Raw genomic sequence first — 20700 nt, 5'->3', positions numbered from 1 at the left:
TGAGTCCCTCTTAGTTACAGTAAGTGACAGTTGTGCGAAGTCTCACCAACACCATCAGCTGGAAATAAAGCCCCTGGACCACACAATTAGCCCAAGCTTTCCCATAGGCCAGTGAGAGCAGTGACTCCCATCTGGATACAGGCCCAAAGTACTAACTAGAGCTTACTAAAACCTAGTTTATATCTGTGCATTTCTAGAAAAATATGAAACCATTCTCTACTCTGTCAAAGAAAAAAAGGAAACCAAAATTTATTACAGCATTATCAGCCTTATACCTATCCCCAAACAAAAATGTCCACATGTTAGTAAACAGGTATAAGGATGGCATTTTCTGACTAGATGCAACACCCTTTTTTTGTTAAGTTAAAGATACATAAGAAAAGTAGTAGATGACACAGGAACAAGCTACAGCTGTCTCTTTGCATTTTATACTGTGTTAAGTATATGGGTAAAAACACACCAATGTTTAATTTGCTGTGCTGCTTCTACACTGGCAACAGCCAAGGAAAATTCAGAATAGACAATATAACAACAACCTTAAATATTTAACGTCTTAAAGGGCTGGCAAAGCAAGACGATGATATTCTTCACCTCAGTTTTAGTTTGCAGCTTGACATACTATCTCTGTCTCGCAGGTCTACTCTGAGTGACAATGGCCACTGTCATACAGAAACTACTCATACATTTCAGAAGGAGTCAAAGTAGTGAGAAGATGCACAACCCCCACTGCTCTGCATAGGAAGTGACTTAGAAGCCTGGTGAAGCTGACTAGGACTATCTTCTAATTAAACATGCCCATACTCTGTGCTATGGGAAGACGGTGTGAAAGGCTCTGCTGCCTCTCCTGTCAGCACTACTCTACCAAACACATCAAGGTCATGGTCCTCTGAGGAATGGCTTGCAAACAAACATACAATCCTACTCAAGAAAAAAACTGAATTATCTGTACGTTTTTACAGCTAATTTTAAGAGAATATAAGCATGCTAAGTTATTAAGTTATTAACAATAACTACATGTGTTTTCTTTGGAATAGCAGTGAGCATGAGCTTTGTCTCCTGCTGGACACTACACATTGTATTAAATAAGATGATACAACTGAACTTGTCGTATTTTTATAACAATATAAAAAGGTAGCCCAAAATTCTCAGCTGCAGTTCAAAACTCTACTCAGTCAAGGGATGAATTAAGTGTACATTCTGTACTTTAATGACACAGAACTTCTTCTAACTTAGACCTTACATTTTTTTTTAATTCAAACATACCTTCAAACAATAAAATAGTGCTTAGTAGGAAATTGACACTTACCAGTTATTCACAATACATAATAGAAATATCACTACTGACGACAAAACAGAAGCTTTATCGTTGTCAGAAAACGCACGATGAATAAAGTAAACCTACGCAATGCATTTGTTTCCCTCTGAGCATAAACTCTCGCTGTTGCAGATGACAAATGTATTTACCACCTGTGTTGTGTTATACCACACCAGATAAAATGAGGTTGCTTTTACTTAACACTGCGGTTTCCTGCTTTCAGGGCGGTGAAAGGTAACTTCTGGGTCCCTGCCTACTTAGGAGCTTCAGAGGGGGCCCCACCAGCCTCGGAAGGCATTCTATATTAACCCCTGGCTTCCCAGAACGGGCTGCAGCTGGCTCCTCTCTGAAGCGCTCAGACCCTTCCCTAGGCCCCTCCCTGAGCCAAGGCCACAGCACTACTGAACTCTCGGTTTCTCACAGGATCTGGTGGCCCTTGGCGTCTCCCGAGCGCACACCACACACCATCCTCTGCGCCAAGCACCCGGTCCACTTCCCCAGCAAGGTTCGTCTCCTTACTGTGGGATCCCCACTGCCTTGTACAGTACCGGGCAAACAGCGAGACCCTGAAGAGATACATAATGGAAATGGGTGACAGAAGTCTCAACATTTTTTAACTTTTGCTTTTGAGGGAAGTATTTAGTGGGAACTTGGAAAATGACCAACGTACTCTTTCCATTCTGTTTCTGGCCTGCCATAATCTTGTGTGTTAACTTTTCTTACCCTCTTCCCGTCACTCCGACACACTTTTTACTTGACTTTCCTGTGAGGGGAGGGGCACTGAGACAAGGTCTCCTGTAGTCCAGGCTGACCTGGAACCATTTGGTCAAGGCTGTTCTTGAAATCCTGATCCAGTCTCCACCTCCTGAATGCTGTAAGATTAGTATGCACTCCCAAACCTGGCCTTAAAGTATGCCTTTGTTAAAAGGTGTGTTTAAGAAAGCTGGCGGGACTGGAGAGGTGGCTCAGCGGTTAAGCGCACTGACTGCTCTTCCAGAGGACCCAGGTTCAATTCCCAGCACCCACAGGGCAGCTCCCAACCTTCCATGGTGGACCCACAGATGTGGGTCTGTAGCTCCAAGATGTGATACCCACAGACATATATGCAGCCAGAACACCAAATCACATAAAGTAAAAATAAATAAACTACATGAAAGAAAGAAAGAAAGAAAGAAAGAAAGAAAGAAAGAAAGAAAGAAAGAAAGAAAGAAAGAAAGAAAGAAAGAAAGAAAAAGAAAGCTGGCATGAGATTCAGAAGAACTGGCTCTCAGGCTCGAGGGTGCAGCTCAGCGGCAGAGCACTTGCCTAACATGTTCAAGGCCCTAGGTTCTCTCGCCAGAACTATAGACAATAATCAAATAAAACCGGGCTCCTCTGGGGTTCACGGTTTGGGGGCCTTCACTGCTTTGTCCTAGTCCTCTCTGTGACCACATTACGGCTCCCTCTGGCTGCAAGTGCTCTGACTGAAGCAGGGAACAGCGAAAAGACCATGCGCCTAAGGATGACAAGTGTGAGACTGTCAGAAAGCTGCAGTCCCAGGACTCAAGCACACAGGCCACCTGAGGCCTCCTCATCTGACCGGCCTTGCTGTTGAGTACTCACTTCTTCACAAGGCTTCCTGCACAACACAATTATTTATACGACTAAACTGTGTTGCTGGATAGTAAAATAAGTAAACTTTAAAATAAAGGGTGGATTTTACTCAAGCGGCTTTTGGGTTGTTTTGTTTTGTTTTCATTAAGCAATACTTTACAATTCCCAGGCATGTGGGATGTAAAAACAGTGGTCTAAAGGCCCCATGGTTATTTACCTCTCTTCATTTCTGCCGGGTGATACAGGGACAGCACATATACCTTTTCTCCTCAGACAGGGAACCCACAACAAACCAGAGTACGGAGAATGCCAAAATACAACTGAGCGAACCAAAGAGTTCTAGTGGGGTACCTACGGGAGCAGAACCATCTCAACAACAGCTGCATCACCAAGGCCCACCTCAACATGGGCGGCGCTCACAAAGGCTGGGAACCTGGAGCACATCGACCCGACTCCAGGAAGCTCTACAGTCTGGAGAGTGGACTTCCCACCTGACTCTGACCTAAACCTCTTCCGGGAAGCTGCTCTGGCCTCAGAGTCTTCTTGGCAGCTCAGCTTATAAAAGCTGAGCAATAAAGCTTACCCTGGCAGGAAGGGTGTCTAATGAAATCCGTCTGTTTCAGGGACTTCCTGAAGCTATCTTGAACTCCTGCCTGGGGAGCTTCCTGAGGGATAGAATGTTTTAATCTTGGGGAAAATGGTAACACAATAAAAAAATTTTCATTACCTGCATTTAACTTATTTTTTCCATAATATGTTTGGTTTAAACACTGATGGCCTATTGACTGGTAGGCACAGCCAGCAGTTTCAATTTAGGGTTTGTGTTTGTTTGTTTGGTTGTTTGTTTTGGTTTTTTGAGACAGGTTTTTCTGTGTAGCCTTGGCAGTCCTAGACTCACTTTGTAGACCAGGCTGGCCTCAAACTCACAAAGATCCGCCTGCCTCTGCCTCCCAAGTGCTGGGATTACAGGTATGCTCCAACACACCTGGCTCTCCTCATTTCTATCTGCTGATCTTTTTCAGTGTAAATCTCAATCTCTCTACCTGCCTTTTAAATATTTCCTCCCCTTCTCCCTCCACATTCCCAATTTCCTCCCCTGTTCATGTCTTGAAATGACACATACCAGAAGGAAGCCCTGGAAAAGGCCGACAATAATCTATACTCATGGGAGCTGGGAAAGTACGCAACGCTCCTGAGGCTTTTCTTTATGCTGGTGCTCACTCACACCTGCATGCTCACTCACTTGGTTAAGCTTCATCAAATTACGCACTAAAGATAAATGTAGAATTCTGTTTGAATCCCATACCTCCAGGAAGTTATTAAGTGAAGAAGCTAAGCCTGGGCATGGAGTCCAGCTCTGACAAATGTGGTTTGTGAGACTACTAAGCTTACCTAAGCCTTAGCTTCCTTCATCAGCAACAAGAACTCAACTATCAGAAGGAACAATGCTCAAAACATAAGTACTTCATGCTTCTGGTATTACAACTCTGACCCTATCCTCTCGAATCCAGCATCTTCAATCTAGATTTACCCTCTGAACTCAAAGTCCTGAATATATAATTTCCCCCAGACGCTCCAGCTCTAGGTATGCATAGCCTCTCAAGCTGAACATCTCCCTCCTTACACCTTCCCATCCTCCTTCCTTATTTCCTCAGTGTCTGCAACTAAAACATATAAGCCATTTTAAAATCCTACTTCTTATACATTGAGGCCCCTGAGTCCATTGTGTTCTATTCCCTGAAACTTCTACTTTACTAGTCAAAATAAATAAATAAAAAGAAACCCACACACCCATAAATACTTGATTTTTTGACAAAAAATGCTAAAACCATACAACGGAAAAAGACAGCATCTTCAACAAATGGTGCTGGTCCAACTGGATGTCTACATGTAGAAAAATCCAAATAGATCCATATTTAACTCCCTGCACAAAACTAAAGTCCAAGTGGATCAAAGACCTCAACATAAAATCAGACATACTAAAACTGTTAGAAGAAAAAGTGAGAAAGAGCCTGGAACTCATTTGCACAGGAGACAACTTCCTGAACAGAACACCAACAGTACAGGCTCTAAGATCAACAATCAATAAATGGGACCTCACAAAACTGAAAAGCTTCTGTAAAGCAAAGGACACTGTCATCAGAACAAAATGACAGCCTACATACAGACTGGGAAAGGATCTTCACCAACTCTATATCTGACAGAGGGCTGATATCCAGAATAAGTAAAGAACTCAAGAAGTTAAAAAGCAACAAATCAAGTAGTCCAATTAAAAAAATGGGGTACAGAGGTAAACAGAGAATTCTAAATAGAGAAATATAGAATGGCAGAGAAACGTTTAAAGAAATGCTCAACATCCCTAGTCATCAGGGAAATACAAATCAAAACAACCCTGAGATTTCACTTTACACCCATCAGAATGGCTAAAATAAAAAACTCAAGTGACAACACATCCTGGAGAGGATGTGGAGAAAGGGGAACTCTTCTCTATTGCTGGTGGGAAGTAAACTTGTACAACCACTTTGGAAATCAATCTGGTGCTTTCTCAGACAATTAGGACTAGTGCTTCCTCAAGATCCAGCTATACCACTCCTAGACATATATCCAAAATATGCTCAAGAACACCACAAGGACATTTGCTCAACCATATTTGTAGCAGGTTTGTAGCAGGTTTATTTGTAATAGCCAGAACTTGGAAACAACCCAGATGTCCCCCAACCAAGGAATGGATACAGAAATTGTGGTATATTTATACAATGGAATACTACTCAGCAATTAAAAACAAGGAAATCATGAAATTTGCAGGCAAATGGTGGGATCTAGAAAAGAGTGAGGTATCCCAGGAGCAGAAAGACACACATGGTATAGGCTCACTTATACGTGGATATTAGAATATAATATAGGATAAACATACTAAAATCTGTACACCCAAAGAAGCTAAACAAGAAGGAGGATCCTGGGTAAGATGATCAATCCTCATTCAGAAAGGCAAACGGGATGGACATCAGAATAGGGAGAAAACAGGGAACAGGACAGGAGCCTACCACAGAGGGCCTCTGAAAGACTACCCAGCAAGGTATCAAGCAGATGCTGAGGCTCATAGCCAAACTTTGTGCAAAGTGCAAGGAATCTTATGAAAGAAGGGGGAGATAGAAAGACCTGGAAGGGACAGGAGCTCCACAAGGAGAGCAACAGAATGAAAATATCTGGGCACACGGGTCCTTTCTGAGACTAATCCTCCAACCAAGGACCATGCATGGAGATAACCTAGAATCCTTGCATAGATGTAGCCCATGGCAGTTCAGTGTCCAAGTGGGTTCCATAGTGATGAGAACAGGGGCTGTCTCTGACATGAACTCAGTGGCAGGCTCTCTGATCACCTCCCCTTGAATGGGGAGCAGCCTTACCAGGCCACAGAGGAAGACAATGCAGCCACTCCTGATGAGATCTAATAGGCTAGGATCAGAAGGAAGGAAAGGACTCGGACTTCCCCTATCAGTGGACTTGGGGAGGGGCATGGAAAGAGATGAGGGAGGGTAGGATTGGGAGGGGCTGAGGGATGGGGCTACAGCTGGGATACAAATTGAATAAAATGTAATTAATATATATAAAAAATAAACTTTTTAAAGTAAAAAGAAGATAAGCACATGAAATTGCACTGTTCCACAGCAGCTCACTTACCACAGCTGCCCCTTACCCAGCTCTCCACATTTCTTCCAAAGCTATTACTCTACATTTCATGATGTAGCTTTTCTTTTTAAAATTCCTTATCTCATAGATCAAGCTGTCATTTACGGTTGTAATCGAAATACTTTAACTTGCCAAACACTTCATCTCTGGTACCTCTAATCACAGCAACTTTACAGCAAACTACCAAGTACAGTTGGCCCTGCTGTGTCTGTAATTCAACCTCACACTGACAACACTCAGAACTACAACATCTATATGGACTTCTTTTGTCATTATTCCAGAAACAATATAACAACTATGACATATCATTCACATTGCACTAGATAATATAAGTAATCTAAAGATGAAAATACCCGAGAGATTGTGGGGACATTACATGGAGACAGATCCTATCATATAAAAGACTTGAGCTTCCAAAGGTTTTCAGGTCCATGGGTCCCTAGAACAGTAAACTGAGACTGTACACCAGTTCCCTGTAGTGTCTTCATGTTTGTGTATTGCTTCTGTCTCTAGAGTCCTCTTTAACTGACCAGCCTCCACCAGGCTGTCCTGTAGGCCACAGTACCTTTCCTCAGCCTCCCACAACCTTCTGCTTACACACTGTAGTGCCTGCTAGCAGGAAAAGCTGCTGACAGTGAGCCCCTCTGAAGAGTGTGCTCACTGGCCGGCTGAGACACCTGAACTAACTGATCTGACTGAGGAGACATAACTGAGCTGACACATGACAACAGAGCACTTTTTTATTTTTCTTAATGGATAAAGAAACAGATAATAGAAAGCAAGATTAATATAATCCCCATCTCACAAAACACATAAAATATATATACTCAGACACTTTAAATGCTAATTCGGTAAAATTGACTTTTTATTTCATTTTTCTTTTTTATATTAATTTCTATTAATTACAATTTATTCACTTTGTATCCCCCCTGTAGCTCCCTCTCTCCTCCCCTCCCAATCCCACCCTCCCTTCCCCTTCTCCATCCATGCCTTTTCCCCAGACCACTGATAGGGGAGGTCTTCCTCCCCTTCCTTCTGATCCTAGCCTATCAGATCTCATCAGGAGTGGCTGCATTGTCTTCCTCTGTGGCCTGGTAAGGCTGCTCCCCATTCAGGGGGAGGTGATCAAAGAGCAGGGCAATCAGTTCATGTAAGAGACAGTCCCTGTCCCCATTACTATGGGACCCACTTGGACACTGAACTGCCATGGGCTACATCTGAGCAGGGGTTCTAGGCCATCTCCATGAATGGTCCTTGGTTGGAGTATCAGTCTCAGAAAAAAAAAACCTGTGCCCAGATTTTTTGGTTCTGTTGTTCTCCTTGTGGAGCTCCTGTCCTCTCCAGGTCTTACTATCTCCTCCTTCTTTCAAAAGATTCCCTGAACCCTGCCCAAAGTTTGGCTATGAGTCTCAGCATCTGTTCTGACACCCTGCAGGGGAGAGCCTTTCAGAGGCCCTCTGTGGTAGGTTTCTGTAATAGCCAGAAGCTGGAAACAACCCAGATGCGCTTCAGTTGAGGAATAGATACAGAAATTGTAGTACATCTACACAACGGAATATTACTCAGCAATAAAAAACAAGGAAATCATGAAATTTGCAGATAAATGGTAGGAACTGGAAAAGATCATCCTGAGTGAGGTATCCCAGAAGCAGAAAGATACATAGGGTATATACTCACTTAGAAGTGGATATTAGGTATATACTATAGGATAAACCTACTAAAATCTGTACACCTAAAGAAACTAAGCAAGAAAGAGGATTCTGGCTGAGAGGCTCAATCCCCATTCAGAAAGGCAAAGAGGATGGACATCAGAAGAGGGAGAAAACAGGGAACAGGACAGGAGCCTTAAGATTATTTTATACAAAGAACTGAAGGGTTTGTTCTAGAGTTAAAAACAGTAAAGACTGACTGTTGAGCTACCTGCTTCCCACATCTCCTCAGATTGCTCTCACGTTTCCACCCTTCCATGGACCTGGGAGGCTTATCCCTAAGGACTATACATCACCAAATACCTTGAAATCTGGCTCCAGAGATGAGCAGGAGCCGCAGAAAGAAGGCTCAGCCCTGCTAGGCCTCCAGCTTTGCTTAGCAGAGAGGTTAACAGGGCAAGGGTCCTTTCCGAATCCCAGCTCCAGGAGGCTGCCCTTTCTCCAGCGAGCTCCCACCACATTCATAGCTGTCTCACTGACCCTTCAGACCTAGGAATAGTAAGCCTCTCCTTGCTGACCTCTGGTGCTCCCCTTCTGAGGTATTAATCCAGCACATATCTTCATTAAACACATTTCAATGTCCCTTTGAAGAATCCATCCTGCTCCGGACCTAAATGTAACAACCTGTTAGCCGGTATCACTGCTACAACACTTGCTGTACTATCAGGTCTTTAACCAGTTTTAATACCACACTAAAGAACTCCATTGACATCTTCAAATGCTTCAAGAAAAAGTTGCCTAGATTATCTTTCTGGCCCTGAAGTGCAACTCACATAACTTACTTGCTACAATCTGAATTCAAAATGAATTAGCAAGCTTTTCCCAAAATGAACTGTGTACTATCTATTACGTATATGTTTATGTGTGATGGGTATTTAGGGCAGATGTCTCATACAAGTTTTTCCATCACAATTTTAAATGAAAGAATAATATAAATCACTAAGTTTAATTCAGGGTTTAAAATACTGACTGAAACACTGCAATAGCTTCCTATTAACAGCTCTTGCTTTAAATGCTCTAGTACAGCGTAACCATCTTATAATTTTAATCTAGTCATCAGCAACAAATAGTATATAATGAGAAAAAAAAACAAAAAGGAATTGTTTTTTCTAGTACTCGTTTCTAGAGGAGTGGCTAATAACAGACTCAGTATGGTTACAGTACTTCTGGGCCAAAAGGAACTTCCCAGAATCCCTTGTTCAAAAACAAACAAACAAATAAAATCAACAGGCCATATGCTTGTTGAGAGAGACAATAAAGGAAACTCATAATTACAGGCTTTTCTAGCTATTCATTTTCTATTTATTTTTTACTCCAAGTTCACAAAGTAACATAACAGTGAACTTGTCACGACTTACAGAAAAAATGATGTCTGAGCCCTAATAAGGATCTTCCTTTTCATCATCATTCATATCCAAGCTGCTAAGCCTCAGATGCCAGCTAAACATATGATTCTATGCACCCTTTTGGCAGGTAAAGATCGCTTCTAATCTTTAACCTCTCCTGTATTTTCTATTAGGTCCCATCCCAAGTAAACATGGTGGATATGACACCACCAGAACAAACCCAGGCTTTTTCCCACTTCCCCATTCCCACCACACATACAATGTTTTCATCTCCTGGGCCAAACAAAGAATAAAAATGGTTCAAATGAGCAACAGAGTTTGGATACAAGCTACACAATTCACTGGGTGTCCTGGGATAGCATATAAACACCCCTGGAGATTCAGTTTCTCCTTTAAAATCAGAAAGAGATTTACTTCAGGAGTTGCTGTAAGGATTAAGCAAGAAGAAATCCAGATACAAATAGTATTTGATTCCATTTACTAGGCTCCTAGAATAGTCAGATTCACAAAGACAGACAAATATGTGGTGGCTACCAGATGCTGGGAGGAAAAGGGACTGGGAAGTTACTGTTTCGTGGTTAAGAGTTTCAGCTTGGGAAGATGAAAAGTCCTGGGTGATTTCTACTCAACAACGTGAAGATGATTAATGACACAGAGCTGCATACCGAAAACTAGTTAAAATGGTAGATTTAATTCTGCATATTATATACCATAGTAAAAGAGAGTATCGATCATTTATATTGAAAAACTTTCCCTTCCTTTTTTAGAGAGAGAGGTATGTGTTATATTTTGATCATGAAATGTTTCCACAGGCTCATGTGCTGATCCTTGGTCTGCAGCTGGTGCTCCAAGTGGTTCTGGAAATTTTAGGAGGTACAGCCTACCAGAGAAAGAGATACCTTTGAGTAGTCAGCTATACCTAGTCCCCAAGCCCTATGTATCCTCCATTTCCTTTCCAGCCTAAGATAAAGAAACTTCTCCAGCACACACTCCTGCCACCTGATTCTGTGTACCTGCACAGGGCCAGGTAACCTTGGCTTGAGCCTCTCCAAACAATGAGCTCAGCTAATCTTCATCCCCTTAAACGCTAACACAGTACCTCTATTGTAGCTCTCCAGACAACTGATAACAGGCAGATGAATGGCTAAGAGTTCATTGAAAAAAAAAATTGTCTATGTCTTCATAAATTAGAACTCTTAAGACTAAACAGATATAGTATACATACCTATAATTCCTAAACTTGAGACACGGGGGCAAGAAAAACACTAGTTCAAGTCTAAACCTGAACCATATGGCAAGGCCCTATCTCAGAAAACAAAAACAAACAATATGTTCAAAACCACCCTGATCAAAACTCTCCATTCATCTATTTATGTAAGAACAGCATATAGACATAAATATAAAATATAACAGATAAAAACCAGATTTGTGAGGACTTTGCAGCCAGTCCTGAAGAGACCTGATAAAACAGGGTCAGATGGAAGGGGAGGAGGTCCTCTCCTATCAGTGGACTTGGAAAGGGGCAGGGAAGAGATGAGGGGGGAGGAGATGAGGGAGGGAGGGTGGGATTGGGAGGGAATGAGGGAGCGGGATACAACTAGGATACAGAGTTAATAAAATGTAATAATAAAAAAATAAAATTAAAAAAAAACCAACCAGATGTGTGGGTTTCCACAGATACTCCTCAGATAGCACAGGCTATTGGCTACCAAGTACAACCTGATGCAAAGAGCCTGGTGCTCGAGACGCCGTGTACTTACAGCACAGAGAATGGAAAAACTAAGCTAGTGCCCGCCTAGAAGCTCCACCCTGCTGACAAGAATCCATGGTGCTTGGAGGTATTTGGACGCACCAGCTGAGAAGTAACCCTAAATATCACCCAGAGGCCTACAACACTGGCTGCCTCCACTGATGCAATCGTGGCACAGATATTACGGAAGTAACTCACCACCTGTGACTGTATCTAAGGCCCCTTCCATGGAATGGAGCCCACCTGTAATGCTGAAGTGGCCAAAAGAGACTATACAGGTCATAGGCCTGTGGGAACACCTATTATTATTTTTTCTCCTAAAGGAATAGCAAAATAAAGAAGTCCAATGACAGCTATCCACACAGATCAGTGCATCAGCCAACCCTCATCAGAGAAACTTCTTGTAGTAGGAGGTCATTTTCATGGAGACCCACAACGGGACAATGTGCACAAAGCGAGAGACTCTGGAGCATTCGGCACTCTGTGGAAGTGTTCATCAAACTCTTCTCCTCAAAACTCAGGGATCTATGCAGAAGAGGACGCAGAAAAAAAGTGTAAGGGCCAGAGGTGGTGCCAGAGGAAAAAGCCTCTTCAGACACAGGACTGATGCACGTGTAAATTCACAGAGACTGGGAACCACAGGTTCAAACGAGACAATCCAGCACGGTGAAGGGGAAGCAGACACTAAGTCCCCTTACCAACACGGCCACATCAGTTTTCTCCAATAGTGTGTCACTGGGCACATCCTGACCACTCTCTAGGGCAGACCCCTGCCCAAGAGCACCTGGCCAACACAGAATGGACTCTATATTTTTATGTGTACATTTTTTGTTTCTTTTTTTCTTGCCTGTTTTTTGTTTAGCATTTCAAATCTTTTATGATCTTTTGATAAATTTGATCTTTTACGTTTTCTGAGGGAGAGAACATAAAATTGGGTGGGTAGGGAGGATTTGGAGTTATGGGATGAAAATCACATGAGCAAAGTATATTGTATGTAAATTTTATTTTTAAAATAAAGAATTAAATCAGATTTTTTTCATTTTATTTGTGACATGGCAGTTTTGAAATTATGTAATTGTATAAATAGTGTTTAGCATATTTTTACAATATCTATTTTTTCTTTTCATCAAAGTACTGATAAACCTGTAAGTAACACCTGACCTATGATTCTCTGTTGAATCAAACTGATGGTTAATCCTTCATTCATCCCCCAAAGGGGTAGCCAACTTCTAGCGGAAGGAAAACCAGCCCTGGAAGCAAAGCAGTCAAATTAGGGCTCAGGTTGCACATGCTAACTAAAAAGTAAAAGCATGTATTTGTAGGTATAACTTCGCTCTGTAACTTATTACTTGTATTATCCTAGCTAATTTAATTTTCATTTACAAATCTTGACAATCAATGACAATTTAAAGTATGTTAAAATACTTGAAAAATATAAAACACAACTTTACTTATTTAATTTTATTGCATAGATTATGTCAATTTTTCTGTGAAAATAAGCATATATATTCATGATCAGTAGGTAATTTTCCCAGCTCTGAAATTCAGACTATTTTACCTTTATATTTTTAATATTTATAAATTATGTAATTTTAGTATCAAACACTAAAAACTTGGGAGAAGATGAGCTACATAGAGTGACACACTGGAGGAAGAGATATTTGAACTTGATTGCATCTTTAATTTATTTATGCCAGAAATATAATAAATCCAAGCACTGTGCTACACAAACAGTGGAATGCATTGGTGAACAGGCCATCTTGTCCTCATATAATGTCAATATAACAAAGAAATGAGACATTAAACTAAACAGAACATATATAATTAATTTTGTAACAAAAATGGCTGGTGAGAGTTGTTAAGAAATCATCCAACCCTATCTGGAAGGTTAGAAGTGGCTGTACCAATTGTACCGTCTGTTGTTAGCCCAACAGCCCTAACTGTTCACTAACCTGTTTGGTGTGTGTGATGATGCGTGTGTGCACGTAATACATGTGACTGTGGCAGCTGGGGGACAAACTCGGTGCCACTCCTCTGGAGGTACTGTCTACCCTGTTTTTGAGGCAGGGTTTTGCTCCCTGGCTGGTAGCTCACTCGGTAGGCCAGACAGTCTGCCTCTGCCTCCCAGCACTCGGATTATGTATGGGACACATACCACCTTATCCAGCTTTTTACACGAGTACTGGGGACTTGACTCAGATCCTCTTGTTTGCATGGCAAGGACTTCATAGACCTGGCTACTTCCCCAACCCCAACTTCAGCCCTTCCTCTCTAAAAACATCATCATTGTAAAAGTAGTACTGTTTTCCTCAGGAACAACTATACCCCCCCCCCAGGGCTTGGGAGACTAGAGACCCTCACCCCTACCACCCAGGAAGACTGTACCAGCTGGATTCACATTTCAGTTAGGGGTGGGGGTGGGATGCTGAGTATACTTTCTTCACTCACACTTTCTTTATATGTCCTTGAACAATTAGGCAGACATTTCCTTAACGGTAGCTCAGACCTGCGTGAAATCCTCCTGACTTGACTGTTCCTTTCAGTATCAATTACTTGGTCTCTGTCTAAACGTCTTCTTCTCGAAGAAGCCTCCTCTGTGGCTACCTACTCTAATACAGCTTTCCAGTTTTTCTCTATCACAACCGCATATTTTATTACTTTTATGGCCAAAAATTGCCTAATACATTTGTTTATTTACTTATTAGTACACATTACTCCAATCAACTTTACCATAAAAGGTAAAGCGAGAAAGGAAGCCTCGCTTCCCCCTCTCTATCAGCCTCCCTGTTCTTCCTGCTGTGTTTAGGGAGTGAGGAGGGATGAAGGGCACTATTCACTCCACGAACAGTGCCAGGAGGCTGTTATCTCCACCAGCCATGTACTCAGAGGACAGCCTTACATTTTCTAGTGAAGGCACCACAAGAGAGCTCCCAGTTCACAACAATCTTTCCTTCCTGAGGAAACATGCAGAAAAAACACTTACCCTTCTCCTGCCTTTCACTTTTTACAAGAAGCAATGCCAGGCACCTGCAGCAGACCTATTCCATCCATGACAAACACTGCAGGGGCAGCAGAAAAGCTGGTCCTGAGCTGTCCTGTTCTTGAACTACCCCTTCAACTCTGCATGACGACACCTGAATTACTACTTCAGATGCTGTGGGGTAGGGACTGACTTTTAGCCATTTTCTACGCCCTATTTTGATACTTAGAAGCAAAAACAGTGTAAACTCTTAAATTTCTTTTGTTTCATTAAGAGGTAGGACCTGGTGGTGGGCCTGTGGGATTTCCAGAGGGTAAAATGAAATAAGGACAAAGTGTGAAAAAAAACAGTCAAATCAGAGCATTGCTGGTTTTGTTACTATTAAGCAGTGGGCATTCTATGACAATAATGCACACCACCTTCATTTGTAATTTTGCAGGAAGCATTCATTTTAATTTTTATGTAAGGTAACTTATTACACAGTAATTCTTCTACTTACATTTGGGCCATCTATAAAGTAGCTTTTGGTTCTTGTTTTAATCTCAGATTTGAAGTATGTAAACTAGAGAACAGACAAGTATCAGATCACTTACAAAAAGTCATGGTGTCAAGGACGAGCTTTGACATCAACTCTTCTAACTTAAGTGGACAACTTTCACGTTCCATTCTTGCCTTCCATCACAAATATTTCATTGGTATTTTAATATGGCTTGATTTTACAACAAATTAAAATTAAAACTATATTAGTAATTAAAACTATATTTATCAATAGCGACAACTACAAAACATTTAAAAATAGAAAAACAAATAAGAAAGTGCTGTGCTTCAGTTTCCACAATGCTGAACTATTTTGAAATCATGCCTATAATGTAAAGTTAATACAGAATATAAACATAAGATCTTCCCAGATCACTGGTTGAAGAGCACTATGGCTCAATCATGATGTAAAGTGTCATGACGGCTCCTCATTGGCTGGTAGGGGTCCTGAATGACATCCAATCATCAGGTTCTTAAAGCAAAATATGAAAATTATTATGACCAGAAAACGGTTTCAACTGCGTTTATCTCTTAAAAGGTAAAGGACTATAAAGATTAAGCACAGATGATACAGAAATAGACAGGTGACACACCACTACGCCAGCACTGCCTAGGCTGCTTCAGAAAAGTTTCTGCTCTTGGAACTATCTGAAAATATGAATATCTCCACTCTTGGGAATCCTCTAGCTAGTAACTCACTCTGACAAAAATCACTGCTCATCCATCATGGCCAGCATTGAATCTAAAACCTTCATGGAAAAAAAAACTCTTGTTTTTGTGACCCAATGAGCCTGCTTTGCCGTACTGTGGCACAATGTGTAATGCTTGGAAAGGCACAGCTCTGCGAAGAGCGTGGTGGGCCACCATCTTTACCTTGTGCTATCTTTTTAGTGTGTATGTGGTGTCAGTGTAGTAGTCAGGTAACTCTCCATCATCCCATCAACTTAGAAAATGTCGTGTACAAATGGCTGTCATGGATATAAAATACATTCAAAATCTGATAAGCACTCTTAGAATGGGAATATTTCCAATTGAGTTTTATTCAAAACTATCTTCCAAAATTGAAAAATCCATATTATTCTAAAGTTGTTTTAAGCCCAGTTTTTTAAAGTGTGTTCTTGATAAACTTAAATTTTAACTTATGTTTACCAAGGATTAACTGTGCATCTACCTAATGTAATTCTCACAGTGGCATCAAAGCAGTAAATGCGCAGGAGTATAGAACAATCCCATGTATGCCAAAACACAATTATAACTTTGTGTGTCTTAAACTGCATATGCATCAAGATAGTTTCAGAGTTGTAAAGCTGTAAGTGGGTCCTGATCCTATGATCCAACACTAATATATGGTTATCTCCATGCTTTTTAGAGGGAAGGTTCTAAATTTAAATCTTACTTGGAACTGTAAACTATAGGGTAGAACGGAAACCACAGGCCAGCCTCCACCTGGGCATCCAGAAGATGGTCTTATTTCAAACAATACAATTCTGTTCTCCAGTAGCAACTAGAGATGTAACCCACATTTGGTACATTACTACAGACTCAAATTCAATGATTTCTCTCTTTATCCTGAATTGTTTTTATGGGCAAAGTGGCTTTGAAAGTATGAAAGTAAACTTTTTATATTGCTGCTAGCTCTTAAAGTATATAGTATTTATATTATTTTCAAGAATTACAATAAATCTCTACATAAGATACTAAAATTTGCCAGACTTGGTGGCGCACACTTTTAGTCCCAGAGCTTGGGAAGCAGAGGCAGGTGGGTCTCTGTGAGCCTGAGGTCAGCCTGGACCACCTAGAAAGTTCCAGGCCAGCTAGAGTTACATGGGGGAGATCTTGTAACTGACCATCTCAATTCTTTCTTTAGATTCATTCCTTTAAAAACCAGGGGCTTTATTCTTTTTCTAAAATAAAAGACATCAATCAAAAAATTTTTTTCACAGCTAAAATGACATTTCAGATCCAAATTACTCGTCCTTTTAGAGGAAACATGGCAGAAACTAAAAGAAGAGTTGGTATCTTTGGTTCCCATAAAGATCTCTCAATGGTCTCAGAAACCCTGTGAACTAGGATGTCAGAAGGGAAGAGCATGTGCTTTGCAGGCACAAGGCTGTGAATTTGACCCTTAGCACCTCCCTCCCAAAAGAGTAAACTAGCAATATTAGATTGTGTCAACTGTTCATCAAACAAGTTTCTAATTCAGAGAGAGAAGAAAGAAAGGAAAAGAGGAAGAGTTGTAATTTTTGCTTGGTAGGTATGTTTTGATGATGAAAGAGAGGAGAAGGTGATGGGCAGCAGACACCAACCCCTTAAAACTCAACTTCAGTAGCATTTAAATGTTCTTCCTGTCGTAACCACTTAAAGGAGCATACAGCAAATTTCATCTCAGAATTTGCAAGTATAAGAACTGACAGGTAAACACTGAAGTTACTTTTCGCTGTCCCATGTGAAGTTTCATTTCTGTGTTCAATCACTGTTTGCTATGTGCCCATCTTCAGTTCTTAGCAAATTCTTCTGTCAGGATCAGAACAGAATGTTAACAAGTGAGAAGCCGGAGTGCTTGCCTGGCCTCCCATAAAGGTGGGGGTGGTGGCACACACCTCCATTTCCAGTACTTGTGAGGTGGAGGCAGGAGGGTGAAAAGTTCAAGGTCATCCTTGAGCTTGAGGGTAGTCTGGACTACAGGAGACCCACCTCAAAAACAAAACAACAACAAACAGTATCAGTATTGATAGGCTCATCACTATTGGTAATGTGGTTTAAAGTTTCATACAGAAACTGCTCACAACTATTACATTTAACTTAAAATTGTCAGTGATCAAACAAAATCTCTGGAAAGTCTAGAGAGACAAGGATTCTTCATGATTTTAGGACTCTAACTTCCTTCTCTGAATGTTCTGTGCCTCCCACATTACATACATAATTACAATCTGCCAACATGGAAAGCCAAGAGCACAGGGATACAGCATTGGTCAAGATTAGATAGCTGACCAAATCTTGATTCTGTAATATCTAAAGATGTAATACTCGTTCTCTACATCAGTGACACCCTATCAGAGACAGGGAAGATAACCTGGTCACTGAAAGTGGGTCTTTCAGTTTCAATAACAAGAGCCAAAGTTGGAGAAACCTTTGTTCCAAACCAGGCTTTCCTACTTTCAAGTATCTTATCCCTGGGTAGTTACTTAATCAGACGGGGATTCTGTCATGTTACATCAGCGAAGGAGTGGTTAAGTTCCTATCAGGGTTGTTGGGAGAAAACATATGAAAAAATATGAATAAGGAGAAAATAAACACGAAACTCTCGACATAGTGATGGCACCCACATGGCTAAAAACAAGTTACTTCTGTTATACTATTGTTTGGGAATATTTTTAAAATAAAACTAAGTTAAAGAATACAAAACTCAACCTTGTGTGTCCTCACAATGGAAAGGCTCATCAGCAAGAAACTGGTACTTCCAGTGTTAGAAGGCAGGGTTCTTAATGTCAGAAAAAACTTCCAGGATTAGAAGGCAGGGTTCTTAATCTCAGAAAAAAAAAGCTTAAGAAATAAAAAGTATTGTCTCCTACTCAAGAAACATTATAGGGAAAGCTAAATATAAACAACTAATTACACAATTATTTAATTGCCATTTTGATCAATTTGATAAGGAAAGAACTAAGCCAGTGGCAATAATCTAACAGGACAGAATTAAAAATGCTATGTAAACATCCCACCTTCCTCCATGGTTGTTGAGCCACTCTCCATAACTGAACCTACTGTAAACCTCTGAGTAGGCCTGACCTGTCCATTTTGTAAAACAAAATACGTATATTAACCTGACCCTAGCCAATTTTTATGTTCAGAACTACAAAACAACATTTTAGAAATTATACAAGCCACAAATTAATTTCAAGTATTTTATGTAGTGATCTCTTGCTGCAAGAGAAAGCAAAGATTTAGTGCAGGGAAGCAGCATCCATTATGAAGCTCTGTGAGAAAAGACTCTTGATTATAAAACTATGTTCATGTTCTGCTTGCCATTATTCATGACTCATTTTGCAGAATAGTTTTATTAAAATGCACTCATACTTATTACTGAAATAAAAAATTATTTGTGATTTTGAAGACTGAAGAAGTCCTAAGTCACTTACCAGACAATTCTTTATCCCTCAGCTATCTCTTAAACTCTGCCAACTTAAAAATTAAAAATAAAAATCCGTTGCCATACCTTTAATGGCAACTTCAAGTTTCCTATCTTCTGTACTCAGTATACCCATGTCGGTAACAGACAATAGTGATCAGATCAACTCTCCCATCCAAATGACACTGATTCTGTAAAAATAGGGTGCGCTTTAATGTTTGTCTTAGATTTGCTAGGAATTAATGCAGAAACAATGAACCCAGAACAGGCACTGTCAATTCTCCAAAAGTGGCCTCTCGCTCTAGCCCATAAGGCAAAGCCAGTTAAGAATTCCTACTGACAATGTAGTAAACAGAAGAAATATTTAAATCAAACAGCACCATCTAGCAGAACCCTCATTACTTTGCTCCTAAGAGTTGATCTTACTTGGTGTTCAGTTTGGCAGATCTGAGAGTAAAAGCGGTAATGGCTTGTTTTTCTGACAGAATCACAGAATTAGAGCTAGGAAGAACCAAAACATACCAAGTTGAAATTCCTTGTTGTATCAGCATTAAAAATCAATTTTATTTTTGTTTTTGTTTTGTTTTGTTTTAAGCCATGAGACTATAGAATCGACTCTGCTAAGTATCAGCCATTTCTGGGAGTGCAGGTCAAACCCAAATTACTTTAATACCAAATTCAGTCAAGTCCCAGTAAGATTCTGTTTTCAATACATCACAATTCCTTCACTGCCTGTAACGTGAAATCCACGTATCTCATCATCCTTCAGCTGTCTGTATCAGATATATCACAGACAGATGATTAATAAGCACAAACTAGTATTTTAAAACTCCAAGTCCAGTAACTACAATTTCTTAACCAGGCAATAAACACTCTGTTTTATATACTCCTTGTTACAGCAAGATCTTAAAATATCAGTGGCAGAGGGACCAATAGCATCTCTCCATTAATGTTGTTGCTGTTGTGTTTTGTTTTCCTACATCAAGGCCAGTCTAAATCCTACGGGAATTGTGTGTGTGTGTGTGTGTGTGTGTGTGTGTGTGTGTGTGTGTGTGTGTCTGCCAAGACTAGGATTATAAAATGCTCCCCTCCCCGGGGCACAACAAACTTTCAAGGGGAAGCCTAACTGCCTAACGCAAGGAGGGAAACTCGGTAGGCTACCCGTTGTGTTTTTATTTACCAAGCTACCTTTCGTGTACAAGGGACCCAAAGTAGCTCTGCGAAATCCTCTGGCTCCTCCAGCCTGACCCCCCCGGCAGGACCGTGTGTTCCACGACCAGGGCAAGCTTGACCCTCGGCGCAGCCCCCGCTCGGGGGAATCAGTCCGAACGTCTGCACACGGGAAGGGGGGAGGGCTGCTCCCCAGTGTCACAGCCACCACCCGCTCCTTTTAGTAACAGCCCAGTCGCCCTTAGCAGTGCGGCAGGGCGGCCGCCGGCGAGCCGGCTCCACGGCGTCCTCCGCGGCCCCGCCAACTGGCCACCTGTGTCCCCGCGACCCGGCGGGCGCCCGGCTCCTCCGCCGCGCGGCCCCGGCCCTCCGCGGCCACCGCCCCCGGGGCTCGGCGGGGACGCAGCAAGTCTCAAAAAGTTGCGGGGCCGCCGGGCCGGCGCGCGCCCGCCCTCCGGGAACCCGGGGCTCCCGCTCCCAAACT

The 20700-nt window shown here is 41.4% G+C and overlaps 1 protein-coding gene across 1 annotated transcript in view; it reads right to left on the bottom strand.

Moving 5' to 3' along the window:
- Positions 1-19182, bottom strand: part of Ssbp2 (single stranded DNA binding protein 2) — a 282752-nt gene extending 263570 nt beyond the window's left edge. The window contains exons 1-2 of the mRNA XM_055625331.1: positions 19134-19182; positions 17521-17614 (exon numbers count right to left, since the gene is read on the bottom strand). Coding sequence (XP_055481306.1) covers positions 17521-17614; positions 19134-19182 — 143 coding nt within the window. The remainder of the gene's footprint in view (positions 1-17520; positions 17615-19133) is intronic.
- Between the last annotated feature and the right edge of the window lie 1518 nt (positions 19183-20700).

The sequence above is a fragment of the Psammomys obesus genome, unplaced genomic scaffold, assembly GCF_907164565.1.
Source record: "Psammomys obesus unplaced genomic scaffold, mPsaObe1.curated_primary_1811, whole genome shotgun sequence".
Lineage (NCBI taxonomy): Eukaryota > Metazoa > Chordata > Mammalia > Rodentia > Muridae > Psammomys > Psammomys obesus.
This window is presented reverse-complemented; position numbering and strand designations above follow the sequence as displayed.